General features: G+C 40.5%; 1 protein-coding gene and 1 long non-coding RNA gene across 4 annotated transcripts in view; one reads left to right on the top strand and one right to left on the bottom strand.

Moving 5' to 3' along the window:
* LOC309366387 overlaps positions 1-25,180 on the top strand; it is a 58,687-nt gene that overhangs the window by 12,490 nt on the left and 21,017 nt on the right. Inside the window, exon 5 of one of the 2 annotated variants that reach the window (XR_014166674.1) lies at positions 24,545-24,630. The exons of the other annotated variant lie outside the window; for it this stretch is intronic. This is a non-coding gene — a long non-coding RNA (uncharacterized lncRNA). The remainder of the gene's footprint in view (positions 1-24,544; positions 24,631-25,180) is intronic. 2 annotated transcript variants of the gene reach the window in all.
* Positions 13,236-25,180, bottom strand: part of UBE3D (ubiquitin protein ligase E3D) — a 48,118-nt gene continuing 36,173 nt past the window's right edge. For both annotated transcript variants that reach the window (XM_081904916.1, XM_081904917.1), the window contains one exon: positions 13,236-13,644. In XM_081904916.1, coding sequence (XP_081761042.1) covers positions 13,624-13,644 — 21 coding nt within the window. In that variant the 3' untranslated portion in view covers positions 13,236-13,623. The remainder of the gene's footprint in view (positions 13,645-25,180) is intronic.

Here is a 25,180-nt window from a genome sequence, read left to right as displayed (position 1 = left end):
AGCTTGTCACTCAAAATTTTGCAAACCCTTTTGAAGTGCACTCTCTACAATTTTAGCAGTGATTTGCTTACCTCTATTAACAAGCTGCTTTTCAACTTTACAGTTGCAAAACTGAACAGAGCAGCAGAGCATCACCTGAACAACTAAATTGCATGCATAAATGCTGATGATAGCATTAGTACAGAACTAAACTGTCTTTTGAAGTTAGATGCATTAAATTGCTTCTGAAAAACTGGAAACCAGCACATTTTACACACACAAAATGTGGCAGCAGGAGGTGGGTAGGAACAAGGCTTCCTGAAACAAAGACTGAAAAAGCAATTACATCTTACAAATATTTTTATGAAAAGGGAGTTGAAGCATGCTAGAAACTTTAAACAACAAAACAGCACTGTTGTAATAATGACTGACACCAATAGAGTAAGATTAATAAGGAATTTGTTTTAAAAGAACCTATATGCGACTTCAAAATCAATTAATATCAAATAGTTGAGTATTAGGAACGCGGGTGGCGCTGTGGGTTAACCCACAGAGCCTAGGACTTGCCGATCAGAAGGTTGGCGGTTTGAATCCCCGCGACGGAGTGAGCTCCCGTTGCTCGGTCCCAGCTCCTGCCAACCTAGCAGTTCGAAAGCACGTCATAGTGCAAGTAGATAAATCGGTACTGCTCCGGCAGGAAGGTAAACGGCATTTCTGTGCGCTGCTCTGGTTCGCCAGAAGCAGCTTAGTCATGCTGGCCACATGACCCAGAAGCTGTACGCCGGCTCCCTTGGCCAATAAAGCGAGATGAGTGCCGCAACCCTAGAGTTGGTCACGACTGGACCTAATGGTCAGGGGTCCTTTTACCTTTACTAGTTGAGTATTTGGCTAAGACTAATCACCCCAGTTTTCAAAAGCTTATATGCAATATTTGAAATCTAGTCTATTGTTTAAAAACCCAGATTGCATGAGAAGCCTAACAAATATGCTGCAGGAGAGCTGCTTTGTTAGCTCTGAATAGCAGAAATAGTTCACCAGCAGTAAAATGAAATATACCATCAGTCACATTCTAGTATACTGTAATGTGGGTGACGACAATCCGAAGTGGAAAGCGCAGTTCTGACATATTGTTTAAATTAAAACAATGGATGCAGGTGGCAGCCCTATAACCACTTACTCAATGGAGTTTCTTTCTATGTTGATATGGATTGCATTGCATTGAAAGTGTATATTTAATAAAAACATATTTCACAAAAAAGTTGAAAATACCAATCTTAAGTACAACACCAAAAAAGCCAATGGACTTGCCAGCATTTCTCATCATAGATATAAAATTAAGATTTCTAATTGTCGGTATCCACTAAAAAGTTTCATTCATTATGAGACGACTTCCACTTTGCATAAAAATTCATGTTCCTTTAAGAAGTTTTGTGCCCTTGGAATGTCCCATTTCTCATGCTTCCTTCAAAGCTACTAACAGGTTTCTGGTAAAGATGATGTGAGACTGAGAGCAGAGCTGACAGTTCTATTAGCTGCAGAAACAGGACAGGTCAATAAAGGGATCTCACACCTAAGGATAATGAGCTCAGCTTCTGAGCAGTGTCCCAATTCTTGTAGGAATAGCTCTGACATGACAGACTAGTTGCAGCTGCAGATAGAAGCACACCCTGACCAATAGTCATTAGAATTCGGAAGTTTAGGCTGAAGTTAGAACCACACGCTGCATGACCGTTAGACTGCATTTGTGTAAAATGTTATTCCTAATGAATGTTTGCCTTCTGAATATTTTTTACAAAGCCAGCTTCCCTTCCATTTCATATTGTCTCTTATTCACCCTCGCTTCATAGTGTGTGTGTTCTCATACAGGTTCTTTTTGCCTTTAAACAATCAACAACCTCAGTGATAAGCCTTGGACAACTTCAATTTCACCAAAAATATATTGCAAGCATGGGCTATGAGGGAGACTGTGAGAGACCCTGCAAATTTTTTTTAAAAAAAATCATGTTTGCAGTTCTGACATAAGACTTGTGATTTTCTTGCTGCTCTGTCAGTTCCATTCCTAAAATTTGAGATGCTTCAAAAAGGAGTGTGGGCTTTTGAAGAGAGTCTCATGCACATTGATAGACAGCAGCTGGCACTACTGTCAGTCTGACTGGCCTTCATGCAGAAGAAATAACAGGCATACAATGACATTCTTCTGAACCAATACAACCGAAAATGAAAAGTTTATATTGTTGCTGGGAACATAAATACATAGAGTTTGGTGGTAACAGGATGCTTGCTGAGTAATATTGCGCAGGTGACTGGAAACTGCATTATTGGTGGGAATGAACATGTGGTCCTCCAGATGTTGTTGGAATCCAGCTGAGGTGGATTTAGTTGAGTGTGAGCGGTTCAGTCACACTGGGATGTGGCGCCTCAGGGGCGCTACAGGGGATGCCACAACTATTGTTTAGAATGGAGTGTGAGAAGTCAAGGGGCACCAAATTTGAGTGTTGCCGCTGAAATTTACACATGTATTTACAGAAACACTAACTCAGGGGATTTAGCGGTGAAACTCTGGAGATCTTTGCAGGAGTCGGTTGTTTGCCACAGATGTTCTTACAATGGACATGATTGCCTAGTTGTGTTAGGGAATTTCGCAATGACCACACAGGTTACCCCAGCCTGTTTACTGATTTCCACTTCAGCCCCTTTCCTATGTTGTTTTCCCTGTGCAATATTTCATATTGTAAGGTGCTTGGGTTGGGAGCCTGTAAAGTATATACAGTGGTACTTCAGGTTAAAACTCTTAGACTAGCTGACAGTCCACAAATAGGAAAGAAAAAATGTTTAGAGAAGACAGTATCTGCTTCGGCTTGTGGCATTATTACCATTATTGGCGAGTCCCTTCTAAACCAATACAGTGGTACCTCGGGTTAAGTACTTAATTCGTTCTGGAGGTCCATTCTTAATTTGAAACTGTTCTTAACCTGAGGTACCACTTTAGCTAATGGAGCCTCCCGCTGCCGCCGCACCGCACGATTTCTGTTCTCATCCTGAAGCAAAGTTCTTAACCCGGGGTACTATTTCTGGGTTAGCGGAGTCTGTAACCTGAAGCATCTTTAACCTGAAGTGTCTGTAACCCAAGGTACCACTGTACAATGATCAATTTTGGGGTGCAAGGACTTAAGTTGCTTGAATGTTAATCCCTTACTCTCATGTTTTTTTAAGCAAAATGGGTGGCTTTAAGAAGCACTACAGCATTGTAACAATGGAGTTTCCTGCATTCTTCATGAATGAAAAGCATTGCAATGGAAATACCCCTTTTAAGTGCTTAGTTTATATCTTTAAATGCTGCTTTGGGTGAAGAAAACCCCACATATAATTGATTTAAATAGATAACTAGACTTGCTTATTTTATTTCAAATGTTTACATGCCAGCTGTTTATGCCAACAAGCTTGCATGGTAATAAGATGAAAAAATAATTACAATAAAGATGGTAAGATTACAAGGTCCTGAAAGGAGTCGCCGTCATTTTTCATCCTGCAATTGTATCACTGACACTAAAAAAAAAGTCTTTCCCCCAAACGTCACCCCGATAACCCATTTGGGTGTGATCAGATGCCTCTGTGGCAGCCACAGTGGAAATCATGGGTAGGCAAACTAAGGCCCCGGGGGCCAGATCTGTCCCAATCACCTTCTAAATCCGGCCCGCGGATGGTCCAGGAAACTGTGTTTTTACATGAGTAGAATGTGTCCTTTTATTTAAAATGTATCTCTGGGTTATTTGTGGGGCATAGGAATTCATTCATTTTTTAACTCCCAAAATATAGTCCGGCCCCCCACAAGGTCTGAGGGACAGTGGACCGGCCCCCTGCTGAAAAAGTTTGCTGACCCCTGGTGGAAATAGTCTAAACAGCATACTTCTGGAGCAGTATGGATGAGATGCTTTTGTGGCAATGGCAACTGATGACAACATTGCAGCTTGAGTATGTAAAGTGCCCTCTTCCTAGTTGTATTCTGAAGTAAATCTTCAAAATAAATCCAAAATATTTCAGTTTAGATCAGCAAACAATCCAGATTGTAAATATTCACAGAGTTATCAACAATGCCTTTGTTTTATAAATTTATAACTAAGTAAAAACTACTGACACACAAAAAACAAAACAAGGAATGATTAAAATGATATAGTTTGTTGCATTTATCAGAAATCCTCATAAACCCAAACTCCCAGCTGATAACTGAATTGAGAGATGTGTTAATAGGAGGGAAGCACTGTGTTGTGCACAGTGTGAGCAAATGCTGAGTCATGAATTTCCGAGTCAGAGAAATGCCAGAAAACAGTTTAGATATTAAGGAGATATATGGACTCAATTAGCATGCATAACATCATTTATCATACTGAACCACTGGAGAAAAACTCATGAATACTAGCATTTGAAAGTCGCAACACAAGGACTACATAACATAGTTCTAAAAATGCATTTAGATGCAACTTAAGTGTTTTTGATATAGATTGAAGTGTGTCACCCATGTGATTTCCAGTAAGCACTCTTGAGAGCCAGTTCTCAAGAGCTTTTGTATATTATGTTAAAATACTGTATTACACATAGGAAGAGGGCTGGTTCAGTTAACGCCCCCCAGTCTTTGAACGTCAGGCATCTGCAATGAATATATAAACAGAAAAGTTATTTGTAATAATATAGTATGGGATTCTAAACACAATTTTTATTTCTGTATTGAAATTAAATAAAGTTTGTGCAGTCATTTCTGCACAAATATTCATGTATTTTCATTGTTTATAAAGGAAATTAATATATGGTAAGGACATTTGATTTTTAATTTTTTAAAAATTTGGAATGTTGCTTCTTGTAGAAGCCTTGCAGAAGCCCTGCATTTTAAACTGAGGATATTGCTTGGCTAAGAGCTTGGCATCTTTGCCAGCATTACTGAGAAATTTGTGGCAATTGTTATGTTAAGACACACATAGAATGTGGAAGCTTTACATAAGTGCTGAGGTTCCGTTAGTTTTGTGGAAACACTTTCAGTTACTCATCAGCCATACCTGAGCTTAGTTTTTGTTGAGTTTTGTTAACACCCCAAACTATTTGCTGTTGGGAGGAATCAAATCACCCAGAATTTGCTCATATGGATTCTCTCCAGCACCTTAGGCAGGAATGCCAAATTGAAATGTTTTATGCAGCTACATTAGCACAGTATCTGCCAAAGAAATAGGTTGGAATAGGCTGGAGTGTATTGGGACATTCTTGTATCAATAAAATCCCATTTTAATTGCTGTCAAGCAGCTGACAGAGAAACTGTGTCAGGAAAAAAGACGACAACCCTAATTTGGCTAGAAATTATCCACAGCTGCAAATATAACCACTGCAGTCCTGTTACATGATGAAGTAACAATCATGGTATTTTAGTGAAGCAAGAAGTATGAAAAGGACATCAATCAAAATAGTTAGAATAATGATTAAAATCCAACTTAGTCAGTGAAAGAAATTAGTACAGTAATAATAAACAAAAACAAGTCAGCCAGAGGCTATGGATGTTTTATCAAATACAGTGGTACCTCAGGTTACATACACTTCAGGTTACAGACTCTGCTAACTCAGAAATATTACCTCGGGTTAAGAACTTTGCTTCAGGAGAACAGAAATTGTGCTCCAGTGGCGCAGTGGCAGCAGGAGGCCCCATTAGCTAAAGTGGTGCTTCAGGGCAAGAACAGTTTCAGGTTAAGAACAGACCTCCAGAACGAATTAAGTTCTTAACCCAAGGTACTGTACCACTGTACTGATGTTTCACTTGCACAGTGGAACTTCCATGGAACTGTCCCCTTCTCTCTCTGGCCGTCCCTCCCCCACCTCAAAATCTGTTGCAGCAGTTTCGGAACGCCTCTGGAACAAGTTTTGGGGGGGGTGGGGAGAGGCAGCCCCATTGTGCAAGCAGATCACCACTCAAATACCATTAGATACAACTGTACACTAGATCCCTTGCAGAGGTCTGGCAAAAAGGGAAGGTCTTAAGACTTACCTGATCACCAGACACTAATTTGTGATGTGCACATATGTATGTGTGTGTTTGTGTACCTATATGTATGGTTATTGTCACATTAAACCACACTAGAAGTTGTGACAGGAGGGGCCTCTTTTAAATCAAGGTAATACACTTTTCAGTTTAGTTAGGGGCTAATTATTTGTGCAACTGTAATGCTTTAGTATCCATATTTAGTATTTGCAAGGGAGGAGGATGGGGAGAAAACCAGAACAACTTTGCCCCACCCGCGTGACCTTCTTGACCCTACTCATATGGAATTTTTGATCCTGCCTACCTAACCGCCCCAGCCACAAACTGCCCCACTAGGTCTAGAGCAGGCTTTCTCAACCTCGGCCCTCCAGATGTTTTTGGCCTACAACTCCCATGATCCCTAACTAGCAGGACCAGTAGTCAGGGACGATGGGAATTGTAGTCTCAAAAAAACATCTGGAGGGCCGAGTTTGAGGAATCCTGGCCTAGAGACTACCAGGAGCTGATGTGTGTGGGAAGGGGGGAGGAGTCACCTTGGAAGCACATTCTCAGTTGTGGAGCCTGCATCGTATATTTACAGACAGAGCCCATACAGGCCCCCCTGAGCAACTTCTAGTAAAGCAGGAAAGATCAGGTGGTTCATTGTGTTTGTTTGGACTTCACACATCTTTTCTGCTTGGCTCAGGGCACCACCACTGTCATGGTTCTTCTGAGAAAACAGCCTGAATTAATAGACTTCCAATAGTGATTGGCCTTGTGATTTTCTGTTATGGCAAATTGGTGGGGGAGGGGGTCTTGTACCTAGCAAATTTCTGCAGTTGCCATCAGTGTGGATTTGACACATCTATAATGCACATCTGATTTGTACCTTATCTCTCCTGCCAGCTCTGAGAAGATATAGAAGTTGGCATGTGTGCAATAGAGTTAAGTGAAACTGTGCTGAAAACAGCCAATTTAAAGAGCTTAGCTCCCCACATTACAATACAAATGGGGATAAAAATCTCACATTTCATTTGCATTTTGCTGTGTTTGGGTACCATAATTCCTTTAAATATATATACTGGTATATATAGCCAGAGGCTTATTGCACAAGGAGACTGATAAACCATAAAATAAACTGTCTTTCTTCTGTCATGAGTCGACAGGTCACCACCTGGAGATCCTGTCTTTTTGTTTTAAGAGCAGTGACAGTCCTAGCCCATTCTTCCTTTTTGAATCCTGTAAAAATTGTCATATGGCATCTGGCATCATTTTTTTTGGTTGTGTATTTCTTTAAGATGCTTCTCCATGCACGATCTGTTTGGAACAACAGTCGCACACTATATCACAAACGTAAGTAGCAAAAACAGTAACTTCAGTGTTGGTGCATTCTGAGACTCAAGATTCTCTCTGTACATGGTATTTTAACATTCCTAATGACTTTAGAGTTAAATGCGACTCACCGGTACTCATAGAAGATTATTGCAGGCTGCATTTCTTAATTAAAAAAAGAAATCCCTACGGCTGTGTGCAGATGCTTGAATAATCAGAATTCACACTCCAATGTACTCCCCCTGTAAAAGACAAATTGGTCTGTTTCAGCCTGAAGTCAGGAGTTATCCAGTACTGAATTAACTTTAAAGTTTCTTTCTTTCTTTCTCTTTCTTTCTTTCTTTCTTTCTTTCTTTTCTTTTCTTTTCTTTTCTTTTCTTTCTTTCTTACTTTTCCTTCCTTCCTTCCTTCCTTCCTTCCTTCCTTCCTTCCTTCCTTCCTTCCTTCCTTTCACTGCCCTTCATCAAAAAAATCTCAGGGCAGTTCACAAGATAAAACCACAAGATAAAAGAACAAATAGTCAAAACAGAGGCAACAAAACATTACACAAACACATTTAAAAGGCTGAAGGATATTAATCAGCCAAAGATCTGGTTGAAGAGAAATGTTTTGTTTTGCAAATCTGCCCTCCTTTTCAAGATCATATAAAAATTTATCACTGTATTAGTCTGTAGGAATGATACAAAATTTGTAAGGTAATATATTTCATCGGATGAGGATCCAGCTGGTATAGGAATATGGAGTCTTGTGACTGGCACAGATGTGTCTATCACACATAATAAAAAAGCAGCAAATTCAAGAACATAGAAAATAACAGTAGATATTGCAAATGTCCATATTTTAGTTAGGTGATCTCAAACAGACAGAAAGTATTTAGTGGTTAGAAATGCTTTGCTGACATCAAGGTACACAAGGCTTCTGTGTTTATTGTTCGGTACATATAGGAGTCACTATCTTATACAGTTGATCCCCTTAGTTCAGCATTATCTATTATGCTGACTGGCAGAAGCTCTCGAGGGTCTATGAAGGGATTTTATCTGCGCCCTTCAGTATGAGAAGTATGTGCTCCACCACTGAGCTCCAGCTCCCCCCATATAGCCCCATTTGTGTGTATGACATTTTGCAGACTAAACAGCAAGATGACATGCCCCTTCCACAAGTAATTTATAGTCTAAGGCATAGGTAGTCAACATGGTGCCTTTCATGAATCTTTGTTGCAGTTGATGGGAGTCCAACCATGTGTATTTTCCTGGTCTATGATTTGACAAAGATAAGGAATTAAGGTACAAAGGGGAAGGAATGTATGTTCAGTTCAGTCATATGTACTTAGGTATGTAGTTTCAACAGGGGATAAGTACAGTAACGGGCTGTGCCAAGAACTTTATGGTGGGTTTTGTGGAGGAGAGAGAAGTAGCAGCATAAAAATGTCCTGAGAAGTCATTCCAAGCAAAATGTTTCAGATGAGTTATTTGAGAGTGCATTTCAGAAAATACAGTTTTTAAACAGGAAAAAAAGAGAAATGAATCTCACAGATAACCAAAGAAAGAAAGAAGGGGCGGATTATTTATTTATACAATGTGCCCTACATGATTCAGCCAAAAATGCCTTTGTCAAGGGCTTCTCTAAAAAGATAATAACTGTTCACACATAAAAGTATAAAAACTTTCATTTATTAAAATACACATTCTAACAGGTCAGATATCTAATAATAAAACCTATTTTATACTAGAAACAGCCACGACACATGCAAATTAAAAAATAATAAAAAGCTAAGTTCAAAGACCGTACCCATTTCTTCGTTTTTTAACCTATCTAAAAGTTTCTGTTTTGGAAAACAACTTGTATGGCAAAATCATGTGGGAGGACCACCTCCACCTGTACTTTTAAATATTTCATGGCGAACACAGCTGTCTGAACTTTATTTACCAGGGGACACACTAGAATTTTTTATTATAATACATTCTAAGATGTTCAACCACACAAAAAAAGTTTAACAATTGTTTAGATTCATTTCCCTTTTTTGCACGTCATCCCTGGATGCTTCCTGGTTTTGGTGTATTTTTATCCTACTTTCTAGACAGTGTTGCTCAGTGTTATTAGTAAGCGCTTACCAAAAGCATTAATTCTGAAACTGGGGCATGATTATGTCGGAGAGAGGAAAATATATCTATTACCTGCTTTTTTATCCCTGGTACAAAACCACTGGAAATGAATTATTGCTCAACAAACAAAAACAACAACATAACCCTACATTTTCTTTAGCTCCACTTATCTGGTTAATCAGTATGCATAACAGATTGCTTTCCTTAACTCATTTCTTCCCTCTTCTTTTTGAACTTACAGCATTCATCAAGCAGTCATCACAGGTTAGGATGACTTTGTCTTGCCCTACAAAATGTTTAAACTCTAAATCCAAGTCCTACTGAATTGGTTTGCCTGTAGCCACCTGGATCTTTTATTGCCTGTCAATGTCACAGTCCAACCTTAACAACTGCATTCCATTGCATCTCTGCACTAGTTCAGTCCAGTTAAAGTCATACCTGCACAGCTTCTCAAGGATTTGCGTACAAATTGATTCAATGAAGTAACACATTTTAAACCATCCTGTTTACTTATTCATCAATTATTTGTTTTTAATCTTGAGACACTATTGGAAACAACACTTAAAATTAAGTAAAACTAGACTGGTCTATACTCTCCATTTGTTTTAAATACCAGGTAATCCCCTTGTGACTTGTAACAGAAGAAACCATTATTGATCATCTCAAAGGTCAATGTACGCGCAAAAACTCGGAAGAGCTGTCTATTTTGAGCGAATTTGGAATTATCAGAATTAAAATTCAGCATTAAAAAAAGAAGATAGAGGGATTTAGGTTGCTTTAAAATAAAAAGTGCCAAGATCTTTAGCACAGAATAATTTCCTTTGGAGCAGTGGGTCTGCTGTATATAATCACTGTGGATCCTTAATAAACAAAGCTTCAACCCTATACAGGCATGTTTGGAACTGGGACATAATATCTTCTAGCCGTCATTTGACAACTTAAAAAACTGCATCACATCAACATTGGTCTGGGGAAAATAAAAGACTGAAAAAGATTCAAAAATTTACTTAAGGCTCAAGGAGAAATTTTGGCACAAGGAGATGGAGGGCCAAAAATAAAAAGACAAAACTGTCAATGCAACAGAGCATATTTGGATATAATTTGACAGGAAACAAGTGTTCACAGATGAGAGTCCAGGGATGTTTCTGCCAGGTAACTGCTCTGAAAGTTATGGGCGCACAGACATGTGGCTGACTGCCTGCGCAATGTGAATCACCTTGCCCATATTTAATGATGCCAAATCAGTTTTCGTTTGACGGGAATCATTTTTCACTGTAACCTTCTCATGTGGAAGCCCTGGCCAAACAGCTTCAAGTTCCTCAATGCCTTTGGGTATAGAGTTCCTGAAGCAGCTTTTTGACAAATAGAGAGAACAATGAAGGGAAGCAATTCTGCAAACCCCTTCCTTTTCAAAAATGAAAAAAATAATAATGAGGAAATAGTAACCACCCAGTGGAGATGGTGATAATTTTTTAATAATAAGGCACCTGTCAGGGACTGGCATGGTTTCAAGGAGAGTGTGGCAGAGGCAGCCCCCCCCCAAGGCTAAGCCAGGGGGAGGGGACAGCAAGTTGTGTACCTCCCTCGAGACAGGAACCAGGGTTGGAGGAAGGAGATGAGTTTTATTTATTATTAAATTTCCATCCCATCCCTTTTCCCAAAGGAGCCAAGGGCAGCAGACACAAAGCAGTAAAACTGTGCTATTAAAAATAAGGTAAGAATGTTATTTAAAAACAATTATTTAAAAACAATTTAAACATTTTAACACATACCCTCATAGCTAATAATTTCAAGGTTTCCAGGAACAGTATCTTTTAGCCACTAAATGCCTGAGCGAATAGAAATGTTTTAAAGTTTTTTATTGAAAGTTAATGAAGACATACACATGTCACCAGGGAATGCATTCCACAAACAGGCAACCATTACCGAGATGCCAAAGCAGAGTTAAGTAATTATGGTTTCTCCCATCGCTGTAATAATGTAATGTAATAGGTATAAACTATAGATATGAAACATCTTGCAAATTATGGCACCTCTCTTATAAGGTTTAAACTGCCTGTTGTTGTATATTGCCCATGCAAAATTATTATCTTTGCAAACAAGCTTCTCATTACTTTTGAGAGATCTTGTGGGAGATCTAAAGAATTTCTGACAATGGTCAATCATTTATTTCCTTCAAGGAAAATAGCAAATTTATTTTTACATTGAGCATCATTTTGGGACGTCCTCTTGCTTCATGAGTGATGACAAATTAGATTCCCCATTTCCTCTTTGGCAGAGTAAGCAGAGGGTTGCAAAAATTCCAGGTCTTCTACATATCCATTTGCAGGATGGGAATTGACATTTTTTTCTTCACAAACTGAAGAGAGCTCACAACAGTCAAACTATGTTTGTAAATCACAGCTTCAAAATAGGATTTTAATAATTAGTAAGGATGAGCTACAACAGCAGCTCAAGTTTCCCCTTTAAAATGCCATTTATTTTTTAAAGCTCTCCAGATTTAGTGGCTTTTCATCAGCCTGAAATATATTTCCTCAGTCATTTGGCAAAAGACCTTTTTTGCAGCTAAGCGCAAGCTGTAAATTGTCCCATATCTGCTTTCTTTTCAATGCTCAAATAAAGGCCTTTGCCTGCTCCGCTCTTATTAGGACCACATAAATCAAAGTCTATTAAAGGGCAAGTCTGGTAATCTGAGAAAACAGCCTGCACAAGCCATGCAATGGAATTGCTGTGTACACTCACCTTTGTGCTGGGCTAAAATAAAGTAAAACTTCCCCCCCCAAAAAAAGTTCCCATGGAATTCTCTGCCAAGTGTCAGGACACAATTTTGTACATGAAAAATGCCATCTTAATAGTGTGATGTATGTTGTAGTCCTTTGCACATTTACAGAAAATTATTGTTGATGATAAGGATGCACACTGATTTGCATCTGTTTGTGTGCACTGGAATTTTTACATGGGTCAATTACACACTGCTTTCATGAGCAATCAGTCATGCATTCCACACTACAGCTGGACCCATGAGCAACCGAGACAGAGAAGCCATGCAGCACAACCCCTGATACGGTGCTGCTCCTGGGGGGTCTGCTTGCCTTCAGGAGGTGCACTGGAGTGCTCTGTAATACATTATACCTTGCGCTTTCGAGGCACAAAATACACTGCAACCTTTCTGCAGACATGGCCTTGTGTTCCCATTTAGCTGAAATGGAGAAAACCATTCAAATTTGCAAAGAAGGGCAGCCTTAGGTAGTTTGGGCACTTATTAATATGGTGGTCTCTAATACATCACACAGCAGCCCTGTGGCGCTTCAGCCTCTCTTTGCAGCAAGTATGTTTCTGTGAGTTACTAAGTCCCACTGATGCTTTCTGCAACCCAGCACCCTGAACATTTGCTGTTGATCCAGCACATGACACACTGTCTCAGCTCCATCACTTCAATATCATCTCAGAGTCAATGCTTTTTTAAATGCAGACAGCTCACACATTAATCTCAGAAATCAAGTGTTGTAAATACATGCAGGGACCAGCCCTTAACCAACATTACCTTGGAATAATCTGCTGTTAAATCTAAAAACTTTTAGGCTTTTCTTGGCAATGAGGGTTCACAGTTTACCAAAAAAAAAATTTATCATAAAAGCAGGGATTGAAAACCATTTTTCTGCTGAGGGTGAGAGATTCCCTTGAGGGAGAATCTGAGCCACAAATAGTGGGCAGGCAAACCTCCTTCCCCCACCCTCTGTCACTCCCTTTCCCACTCACATTCCATTAGGTCAAGGGCTCACAAAGCTCTGAAGATTTTGTTTCCTAGAAGGGCAAGTCAGCCACTGTGTGTTCCTTGATTTTTATTTTTTTTAAAGCTTCAGTTGCTGCAGAAGATAATTGACTTCTCCTTGGAGAATTAGTAGTTCTTCACAAGCGATCTCAAAGACTCCAGACATCCCAAATTAAGCTGCTCTCTGAACTCAAGCCTTGCAAAATTGGCCTCTCTGCTTGACCAACTTGCCTCCATCACATTCTTTGAACTTCTCCAAACTCCAAAGTCAACAAACAGCAAGTTAAATATACAATTAACTGCTTTTTTCCTTTGGCTTAGGAACTTCACAATCACTTTCGGGGGGGGGGGCATCTCCACTTGGTAACTTAGATCCACAGTTCTTTGTAGCTGAAGGTTATCTTGACAGGAATTTATTTTCAAAAGGATCAGACCAGGTTCCTTCACATCTTCAAAAATGCAACCTGCAATGGAAACAAAACATACCCAAGAAGTTAGCTCCTGCACAGTAAGATATTTTTTTTTTAAAAAAATGGACACCCCCTGCTCCCCCTAACAATGCTGCTATCTGTGACATATTGCCTCGTAGAGAATGCAGAGAAGTCCCTTTATCACTTACAGTGGTACCTCTGGATGCAAACAGGATCCGTTCCGGAGCCCCGTTCGCATTCTGAGCAGAACTCAAACCGCGTCTGCACGGGTTGCAATTCGCTGCTTCTGCGCATGAGCGTGACGTTATTTTGAGAGTCTGCACATGCACGAGCGGCAAAACCCGGAAGTAACCCGTTCCGTTACTTCCGGGTTGCTGCAGAACGCAACCTGAAAATGCTTACCCTGAAGCATATTTAACCCGAGGTATGACTGTATAAGGGGAAATGGCCCCAAACTGATCTTATCAAATAAATGTTATTCCCTGCCCTCCCTTAATTTGTTCCTAACATTCTGCTCAGAGATATGACCCATTAAACACTGGGTTCAACATTTTCTGTGAAAATAGATTAGAAATGGAGTTCTTACTTCACATGCAAATGATGTGAACTGCATGACAAACTGTGCTCTAAAGTACAAAGAACCCTTTTCTTTGAGTTAGCCAAAGTTCCACTTTGCAACTTAATAAGCCTCAAAGACCTAGCATCGCAGGAGATTTTGCAGAAGAAGCCTAGCTGAGAATTTACAAATAGATTGGAACTCTTAATTATCTACTGTTTAGTCTTTTAAGTATGGTAATATAAAAGTATTTTAATGTTTTGAATTTTAGCACCGTTGATTTAATCACTCTATTGCCCTACCATTCTTCTCTAAAACAACTTGGCTTATAAAACAAGCAGCATAATAAACACTCAACTGCAGGGCTTAAAATGAAAATAAAAACCAGCAGTACAATTACAAATAAAAGCAGCCAAAGCCGATGGCTGCTAAGTGCAGTTATAGCACAGGCGGACAAGGTAAGACTGCACTGTTGCCAGTGAACATTAGCTTGCCTCCATTTTGTCTCCTACATCTCTCATTCTGTATTATTATTATTATTATAGCCTTCATCTATGACAGTCAACTGGCAAGAACAGGGTGTGTTTGCAGGACTAGTTGCCAACTTCTTTTGACATGAGCAAGAAAGGATCCTGGCCCTCCCCCCCCCCCAAATCTAAGGAGCATCTTAGACTCACAAAAGCCAAGGTTCCCCCAGCTCCTACTGAAATCGGGAAAACAATTTGCTTGCCATTGGCATCTGAGAGTTCTGAGTAATCCTTTGACTTTCAACACCCATCCAGATTAGAGCAGCTCTATTCAGAAAAGCCCTTTTGTTCTCCAGAAAATTCCCCCTTCAGCAGCCACCCTAGTTTTTGTTTTCTATAACTGCTCTAGTCTTTGTTCTTTTTAGTTCAGGAGAATCCTGTTTGGCATCCACACTGCCCACAGCTGTTTCTCTCTCTGCCTGCCTGTAGATCTGAACCCTTGTTTATGATGTACTTTCCTTTTCTGGACTGTGTCTACTCCTTAAATATGGTCCGACAGGGTGCTAGCCTCCCCAGTATTCTCTTGGAAGCCCTGGTCTGGGTGTCAAATGCCACCATCTCTGTTCAACAAAGCCTTGAAAATGAGGATTTATCAACTTTCTCACCCTCCAACAGGTCATAAAGAAAGTACGGTAGTATTAATATTTCTACATCCCTCTCCTTCTCATCCTCCTCTCTCATCAACTTTCAACATTCCCTTCCTTCTTCTCCCAAGCACTGAAGCATCAGTGCACAATTGCCTTTAGCTTGCTGCCACCCTCGCTTTTCTCTCCTTTCCCCTTTCCTTTGGTACAGCCTTAAATACTTAGATCTGCAATTTATTTTCTATCTACCTTTATGCACAAAACCCCCTTGTAAAATTTCTGGAGTCGTCTGTTCCTTCTTCCTGGATAACTTACAAGGGCACTCTGATACCAAGCCAAAGTCTCTAGCGTTACCCACATTGTCTTCCTATATAATTGGTAAAACATGCTAGTTCCCATGCCAAGTCTGCTGATCTCACAGCAGCCTATCCTCCAGCAAAACAGAGGGACGAGATTAGCCTAGCACCAGAGCAAAATTCTCTCCAAACATTCAGGGTCCTGAACACATATGAGTAAGGTTCAGATGTTAACAGAGATACATGTCCTTGGCTAGAGCATACAATATGGTGCCTAAACAATAATAATGAAAGGGTCAAGCTAATGAGCACCTGGAGGGAGTTCCACAGCCAGGGTGCTCTTCACCAGTAGTCACCACCCTAGACTCTGAAATGGGAAGGGGGAACCTGGAAAAGGACCTCAGAACAGGCAGGTTCACACAGGAAAAGGTGTCTTTTGGATACAACTATAAACTTATCATAATTCTATTTTCCAAGTGGGGGAAAATAAGTGTGCGCACACTGAAGACAAATTGAAGTAGGTCAAGTGATCTTTGAAAATGGTTTGGCAGTTTCAGTGATAAGATTCATTTTCTTGCATTTATATCCTTCCTTTCCTCTATCATAGAACCAAAGGTGGCATACATGTGGTTCTCAGGTGGTCACCCATCCAGGCACTGACAGGACCCAACCTGCTTACCTTCAGCAAGTTGTTGGACTTAGGTGCCTCAGACTTTACCTTGAAGTGGCCTGAGTACTAACAAGCCTGAGGACATTTCAAAAGCAATGTAAAATCAACCAGGTTGCTCTTGCTTTAATGGTTTAGGATCAAGTCAGCAGAGTTTAAATTTGATGAACTTTTTTATTCCATTTCACTAGAGTTTCATGCCTTTAGTTTCAACAGTGAGTCTACTAAACAGGGCAGGTGATAAATCTATATAAATGAATAATATCACCGGGGGAGGGGTGTCCAAATAATTTATTGCCTTTTGAAGAGATTACTGAAACTACAAGCGGGAGGGGAAGAATTGGAAGAATAGTCATAGGGATATAGTAACACAGCAGGAAAAGCCTCATTACATGGAATCTGACCTCCCCCCCCCCCCCGCCACCTTCTTTCGTGATCTCTGGAACAGTGATGTGTCATCTGCACAGGCAATTACAGACCTAATACTGCCTTGTATCACAGAAAGTTTATCCCCCCTATGCCAATGTTATTCTAATTGCCACTGAACATGCTGGGAAGCTCCACAAGTCCTGGATGTTATTAAGTGCCTCCATAATTAGGGGGGAGGGGGCAAGGAAGCAAGGAAGCAAAGGACAGTAACTGAAGGAATGTTTTCTTCAGAGGTTACTCCACAAATTCCTAAGGATGGGGAACTTGTGAACCTTTGTATGTTGTTAGATTCAGATTCCCATCAGCCTCAGCTGACAGAGACAGCAGTGAGGGATGGCGTGAGTTATACACCAGCAATATCTGGAGGACCAGAAGTACCACATCCCCCTCCAACTAAGAACTATAAAGGGAAGGAAGCGCCTCTCATACCCAGAACATAGCAAAATATATTCTAATACAATTAAGTATCTCCTTCCTTTCATAAAAACAAGGTCCTCCAGCACATAGTACTGTTATAATTCTTGATGGCCTATTCATTTCCCAATGCAATGATGATACTGATTTCCTAAAGCTCTTACAACACCTGGATGCTTATATTTTTTAAATATAAAAAATAAAAACTCTACCAAGGCTGCAATTCACAATGAGCACACCAAGTAAAGGTAAAGGTACCCCTGCCCGTACGGGCCAGTCGTGTCCGACTCTGGGGTTGCGCGCTCATCTCGCTTAAGAGGCCAGGAGCCAGCGCTGTCTGAAGACACTTCTGGGTCACGTGGCCAGCGTGACTAAGCGGCATCTGGCGAGCCAGCACCAGCGCCGCACACGGAAATGCCATTTACCTTCCCGCTATAAAGCGGTACCTATTTATCTACTTGCACTTAGGGGTGCTTTCGAACTGCTAGGTGGGCAGGAGCTGGGACCGAACGACGGGAGCTCACCCCGCCGCGGGGATTCGAACCGCCGACCTTGCGATCAGCAAGTCCTAGGCACTGAGGTTTTACCCACAGCGCACACCAAAGCAAATGCAAAAAAACACAAAAGTCAAAAGCTCAGTATTTTGCATATCCCAGCAGGGAGTAATACACTTTTTAAATAAATATCAGTAAGAACATAAGATATACACACACTACGGAATGTGACTATGGTGAATATAAATAATATGCATATAGTGACTATAAATGAAAGTATTAGATCAAGATTTGCAGAATGCTAGTTATGAAGGGTATAGCTGGAGGGTGTTAGTGAATATAGCACAGTGCTACTGCATAGGACCCAGAATGGGATTCCCATAATCCTGTGGCTTGAAGACCTCAAGCATTAATAATCAAAAAGCTAGCAGTACCAAACAGGACACAGGAAAGTTTGGGGTAGCATACTGAGGATTTTCTAATGCTTTTTCACTTTTCTATGTTGACGTTATTTATTATGTTGTTCTCCTTTTGCATAATTCAATATATATACATAAACAACATGTTGGCTACCCCTACTTTATGAAGTTTTGTTTCTTGTTTGGGATTCACTACAAAATGCAATGGTTGTATTGCAGAGAATACGTCTACAACACTCACGGCCCCAGCTTTCTACACTTGTGGTTTCTAACTCAGACAACTAGTCATCTGGTAACATCTACTCCTATTTACTTCATGATCTTTTGATCTGTATATTCCGATGCAGCTAACTAGAAAAAGTAATATGGCATTCTAGCAGTAAAGCAAATTTAACTGAAGTTGTTTGAGGGAAGGGGAAGGCAGTTCCAAAGAGCATTTAAAACTTCTAAGGTGAATTCCATTTATAACTCGCAATAGTAGAACTTTGCAAGCTGATAGCCATTATCGCTTCTGCTTAGAAAAGCTGGGAAGCAAAAGCTTCCCCTTGACAAGCAATGTGTTTTAAGAAAACAAGGCTTTCCAAGTTTGCCATACAGAAACTATTCTTTGGAGTTGGCAATAGAGATGCTTTGATACAAGAAATGAATGAGAAGGTGAGGAAGAGCTCAAAGTCAAAGGAAAAGCCAAAGTTTTGAACAGTGGTGGCAAATAGAATGCCTGGCTCGAATGAGATAAAAGAAATAGATTTATTTTTTCAACACTGCCCTCTTGCCTAAGAAAAGGGCAAGCAATTCACGAGGAGACACATGAAGACTTGACATTAGTCACATGGTCCTTACCAAAGCGGCAAGAAAACAATGAAGCTTCCAAGGCAGGCTGTGAACAATTAGCTAAATAAGCTGCTTTTGAACAGCTCCTGAAATATACATTTACTTCAAAGTGAAAGAAAGAAAGAATGAATGTAAGAGACTGAAGGAAAGGGGTTCACATTACTGATTTCTTTTGCCTTTCAAAACACAAATCCTTCCATAGCAGTTCACAGCAATCATACAGTGAAAAATCAAATATTAAAACACAGTACAAAAATCACACGTGCAGAAATCAGAATTTCTTCATAAGAGGCCTTGTGAAAGAGGAAAGTATTCAGTGCCCTTTGAAAAGTAGCCAAGGAGGAGGCATGATGATGGAGCTTGCCAGTAAAGGAGTTCCACCACTAAATAAAGTATTGCCCTTGATCCACTCCTGTCTGATCCTACTGGGGCTGATGTCAAGGGCCAGGTAGGATCATTAGGAAATGCATATGATGCACCCCACTTTAAATTTCATACTGTCTGCCATTAAGAAAGCAATTTTAACTGAACTGCACCTTAACTAACCAATAAGGTAGACCAGGGAACAGAACCGGTGACCCTTTAGATGTTGCTAGACTACAACTCCCGCCAGCTAGGGATCCCCTAGCATGTACTCTAGTTACAGCAGGAGGGCTGGGACAGACCTCTCCCTCAGAACTTCAGAGAGCTGCTGTTGCTGATCAAAGTCAGCAGAACTAGGCTGGGTGGTATCAGTAAACCAATTCAGCGTAAGACCACATCATACAACATTTATTTTTATTTTTCAAAGTTAAGTCTATGGATTAAGACACCCTCACTTTTACTACCCTAGGCAGCTGCTATGAGGTAAAAGGCAAAATGGAGAATAGTTTTCCTTTGAAGATCAATAGTTGCACGTGTTTACTTTAAACTGCCTCTTTTGCTAATACCAACATAAGCATGCCAAGACATGGCCAGAAGGAAAGCAAAGACAAAACACACATTGCTGCTGACTTTAATTCTTAAATAGGGTGACAGGAAGCCTTTCAAAAATATGTTACTGAATTCTTAAGGTGGACACTATTACTTTAAAGCAGAGATGTGGGGGGGGGGGCTTTCCCTGCCTTTCTGTCCCATGGTCTGACTCTTAGATACATTTTAAAATTTTGTTTCTTTAATAAAACAAAATTTTACATTTTAATATATTTTGTCAAAATGCGGTATTTTCCCAAAGAGGCATGCAATTTCTGATACAATCAGTTAAGAGACCTAAGAACAATAGAATAAGCAAACTAAAAAATAACAGAAATTCTGCAGGGTGAGGAACTATGGTATTTTGAATAAGCACCCAAATAATATCCAAATATGGTTATCATCTAACTACGATGTTAGGAGTGTCCTACTCTTGTGTAGGACCCTGGCAGAGACACATGCCCGACTGGCATGTTCTCTCCCTCCTGGTCGTTCGGGAGCTTCAAAAGCTTTCTTCGACCTGAACATCACAGCGACTGATACCAAGAAGCATTAGCACACTTAGGGATCCGCAGAGTGTTTGCAGTTTGCATAACAGAACTCAGTAGCACAGCATTTTGTCTAATCTACTTTTATTTACATACAATACACTCGGAGCATTCTGACTTTGCTCCTTCCTCTTTCTCATCAGACAGCAAAGAAGGAAAACAAAGGACAATAATCCCACTTCACGGAATACAGTAATACCAAAACATCCTGTCTCCATCACTTCCCATACTGTGGAATGAACATACACCATCATGTGAAAGACAACAATCTCATGACTGCAAACACGGAGCAGGAATCCTAAGTTTTCAATGTGCAATTCACTAGTGACAGGATTTCCATATTCACCTACTGTTTTGTCCTGTCTGAATAGACTGTGCAATAATTTATTTCTCCAGGTGTCAAAAAGGTGTATTATTGATGGAAAGGAATACTGGATAGTCCTGGACATGAAAACAGCACTAAGAGAACTGCAATATTTGGCTTGAAACTGAACCTGTGTGCATTAACAAAAGCACGACTTGCTTAAAGCTTTTAAATTGTGGGGGGCAATCGATTTATTAAAAACAGGCATTTAATGGCCATGTAAAAACTCCAGTTTATTCTGAGCATGTGTATATATTTATCCCTTGCAGTCATAAACAGTTCATCCTGTGTTGTTGTCAGATTATGAGTGACAAAGACCTATAAGGGATTGTATACAAGCCTATCCATTTCTGGCCTTACCACAAAGCAATGCCATGTAGCCGGGTTAGAGAGGGGGCATAATTTTCCTGCTGCCACTTTTCATTTGTGTACCATGAAAACCAGCGGCGTAGCGTGGGTTATCAGCACCCGGGGCAAGGCAAGTAATTTGCGCCCCCTAACCCGGGGCAAGGCAAGTACAGTAATTTACTCTCCCAAGCAGCAGCAGCGAGGCTTCTCTTTCCCCCGCGCTCTGCCGGAGCTGCCTCTTTTCTTTCCTTTTTTCCCTTTCTCCAAGGCTTTTCGCTTTCTCTCCTTAATTGATTCCCCCTCCACACCGCGGCGTTTCCTGGCTGCTTCCCCCCCCCTTCCCCTCTCTCTCCTCCTCGCTCTGCTTGCCTTGCCCTGCCCTGCTTGAGGCCGCCCTGAGGAGACTCCGCTCTCCTTTTTGACCAGGCGAGGTGGGAAAAAGGGGGAAAAGTCTCTTCCCGCCCCCTCGCCAGACTCCCTGCTCGGCTCGGCTCAAATTACCATAAAGCTCCTCTCCCTCCGCTTCGCCAAGCTGTCAAAGCACGGCAGCAGCGGCAACGGCAGCAGCAGGCGCAGCCAGACCCCCGCCAGCCAGCCAGCCCGCCCGCCCGCCCGGCTTCCTCTCCTTTTTTTGCCCGCAACAGAAGGCTTCGCTCTCCCCCTTCCGCGACCTCCTCGCCAAGCCGAGCGAGCGCGGGCTCCCTAACGCGTGGATTTTAGTAGGGGCAGAGAGCTGCTAGTGCGAGTGCGCCCCCCGCCCATGTTGCGCCCGGTGCGGCCGGCACCCCTGGCACCCCCCACGCTACGCCACTGATGAAAACAAACAAATAGAGAAACAGTGTGAGAGTGTCACTAGGACTTTTCACCAAAGGTACAACCATGTCTAAGTCTGGCCACTGGGGTTGCTTCTAATAACACTGCCAGTGATCTAGAATAACTGAAAGAGAGAGAGAGAGAGAGAGAGAGAGAGAGAGAGAGAGAGAGAGAGAGAGACGCCAACAAAAATTCCATATTGCCTTTTGCAGTAAGGCAATTACCACAAATATCTGCATGCCTCAGCTAATGAAGCAAACATAGCGGCACATATGTTCCATATGAAGCAATTTAAACCACAGCGCACACACAAAAAGGAAAGATAATGCCTCAGTGTGTGTGTGTGTGTGTGTGTGTGTGTGTGTGAGAGAGAGAGAGAGAGAGAGAGAGAGAGAGAGAGAGAGAGAGAGAGCGCAAGCACACTTAAACAGATTGGAAAGACAAAATTAACTAATACTCCATTGGGTCTCCCCCAGTTACCAGCTCGCCAGCTTTTCATTCTGCTGCTGCCTTCTGTTTTGGTTGCCCTAGAAACAGAACAGTTCCGCCTTTCAACAGAAGCAAAAGGTAGTACTTTGGCTTCTGCCGTAGTGATCCAACAGGATTGGCTGTCATGGAACAGCAGCAGAAAGCATCAAGTCAGGGGTGGGCAAACTCTGGCCCTCCAGGTGTTGTTGAACCATAATTCCCTCCAGCCTTGGGGATTGACCATGCTCTCTTTCCACATCAGGACTGGTTAGTCACCTGCACTAACTATTCCCCAGAAGGCATCAATCTGTCCCCTGGAGTGCTTGTGACATGGAATCAACAAACTAGCAGCAACCAACTTTGCAGGTCAAATTCAAGGTGCTAGCTTTATCCTTATAAAGCTTTATGTGGCTCAGGACCCCATTGACTAATTGAGTTTCTTTGCCCATATGAACCTACCCAGACCCTCAGGTCATCTTCAAATGCTCTTATTTAATTATGCTCTCTGTGGGAGGTGCAGAAAGAGGCTGTACAAGGACCTTTTCTTTTTTTATATAATTTATAATTTTCATTTATATACATTACAATTATTCAATGATAATTTTAACATACCTGACTTTGACTCCCTTCCCTTTCTTCAGTTCTTTACATTTATTTTTGTCCTCTCCTTCATACTCTAAATTGTCTTATTCTTTTATTCATCTATTCTCATATATCATATAAAAACCTGCAGTTTCAAAAATATATAACAATCCTGCCAATATCTTGATCTGCTTACAGTTTATTTGTAAATACTCAATAAACCATTTCTATTCCTTTCTAAAAAGTTTATTATCTTTATTTTTTATTCTTCTGGTACGTTTTGCCATTTCTGCATACTCCATTAGTTTCAGTAACCATTATTATCTCACTGGGACCTCTTCTTCCTTCCATTTTTGGGCAAGTAACATTTTTGCAGTTAGGGCACATACATAAATAAATTTCTATTTAGGTAGTTCTGATTCCATAATTCCTAAGATAAAAGCTTCTGGGTTTTTTTATGAATCTTAAGCATCTTTTTCAATTCATTATATATCATTTCCCAGTAAGCTTTAACCTTATTGCAAGATCACCACATATGGAAAAGATACATCCTTTCTCTTTACATTTCCAACACTTATGCGATTTTGATTAATACATTTTTGCTAATCTACTAGGTGTTGGGTATCATCTATATAACATTTTCATATATTTTTCTCTTAAACCATAACATGCTGTAAATTGTATATCCATATTCCAAAATTGTTCCTATGCTTCCATTTCTATGTTATGACCAATATCTATTGCCCAATGTATCACTGACTATTTCACTTGTTCGTCCTTTGTCTCCCATTCCAATAACATCTTATACATTTTAGATATCACTTCAATTACAGTTTAACAGGTCTCTCTCTAGTTGTGATAGTTGTTCCTCAAACATCCACTTCGTATCCTTTTTAAATACTTCATTCAAATGATGCTATTGTAACCATGTTGTTAACATCCCCGATAAATACTTAAACTCTTTTAATCTAAATTCTCCACCCTCCTCTCTTAGCAAATTTTTATAAGTCGTTCAACTTTCCGTCGTATTTTTCTTTTTCACCGCTATGGCTTCCAAAGGCAAAAACCAAAGTGGTGTTTTAGTCTCCAATAAGTTTTTATATTTATCCCATATTCTATACAATTTTTTCCCAATTATATGGTTTGTGAAACCTTTATTTACTTTTGCCTTTTCATACCACAAATAAGCATGCCAGCCAAAAAATATTATCATGACCTTCCAAATCTAAAATATACAGATTCTTCAATAAGGGCTTTTTCTGCATTAGCACTGTGCTTTCAGAACACTCTCCCCAGTGAAGCGCACCTGACTTCAAGTCTCACATATTTTCAGCATCAGGTTAATACTTTTTTATACACCTAGATGTCTGAATGTTGGTATTGTTCACACCATGGATGTAATTTAGTTGCTTGTTGTTTTATGGCGATCACTCTTGAAACTCTTATGGCAAGAAATGTGTAAGTTTCTGTGCTTCTAGTGTGTAAAACTGAAAAGACCTCTTGAACTTATCCTGCATTAGCCTTGGGAAATGCTGCCCTTTAAAAACTACCTATAATTAGCAAGAGTTGGGAAGACAAATATAGATGCTGAAGAGGTGAGGCATTAGCAGTCAAAGATTAATTAATACTCATTCTATTAGAGCTACCTACGCCAAGAGACTTTGGAACTCATCCTTAAGCTTGCCCTGTCACAAAAGGATAGAAAAACCATTTTTCATGTTTGCTCAAGTAGGTCACACAAAATATTTCCAAAAAAACTAGGGGGGAAGAGCAGCTTTTAGGGATAAATTGTTCTCATTTATTAAAGCAAGACATCGTGTGTTGGTTTTTAAATACTTTTCTGATCCCATTTCTCCCACAACCACCATACAAACAACACTGCTCTCACCACCTGTTATAGGATTCACCCACACAATCTATATGCCGGGTTGGAGAGACACACACAAATACCAGACTGCATCTCAGCACACATTTTACCACACTTTACTTCTACACTACATATAAGACTCCCTTTTCTCACAGCATGGAAGCAACAGCGGATTGAGTTGGAGAAGCAGAGTGCTTTGTTCCTGCTTCATGAACTTGATCTACTTCCATACTGGCTGTGGTTTCACATTCTTAGTGGCCAGTACAAAGTAGATAGGCTTTGCTCCATCACTGGCCCAACAGCTAGGGAACAGATGGTGAGGAGTGTGGCCTAGAAAGTTTCTGGTGGGCTACATTTGGCCTGTGGGCAGGAGGTTCTTCAGTATAAAATAGTATAGTCCATTCCAGTGCC

This window comes from Podarcis melisellensis (assembly GCF_964234715.1).
Source record: "Podarcis melisellensis genome assembly, chromosome: 3".
Lineage (NCBI taxonomy): Eukaryota > Metazoa > Chordata > Lepidosauria > Squamata > Lacertidae > Podarcis > Podarcis melisellensis.
The sequence above is the reverse complement of the archived record's forward strand: the minus strand, read 5'-3'. Positions and strand labels throughout refer to the sequence as shown.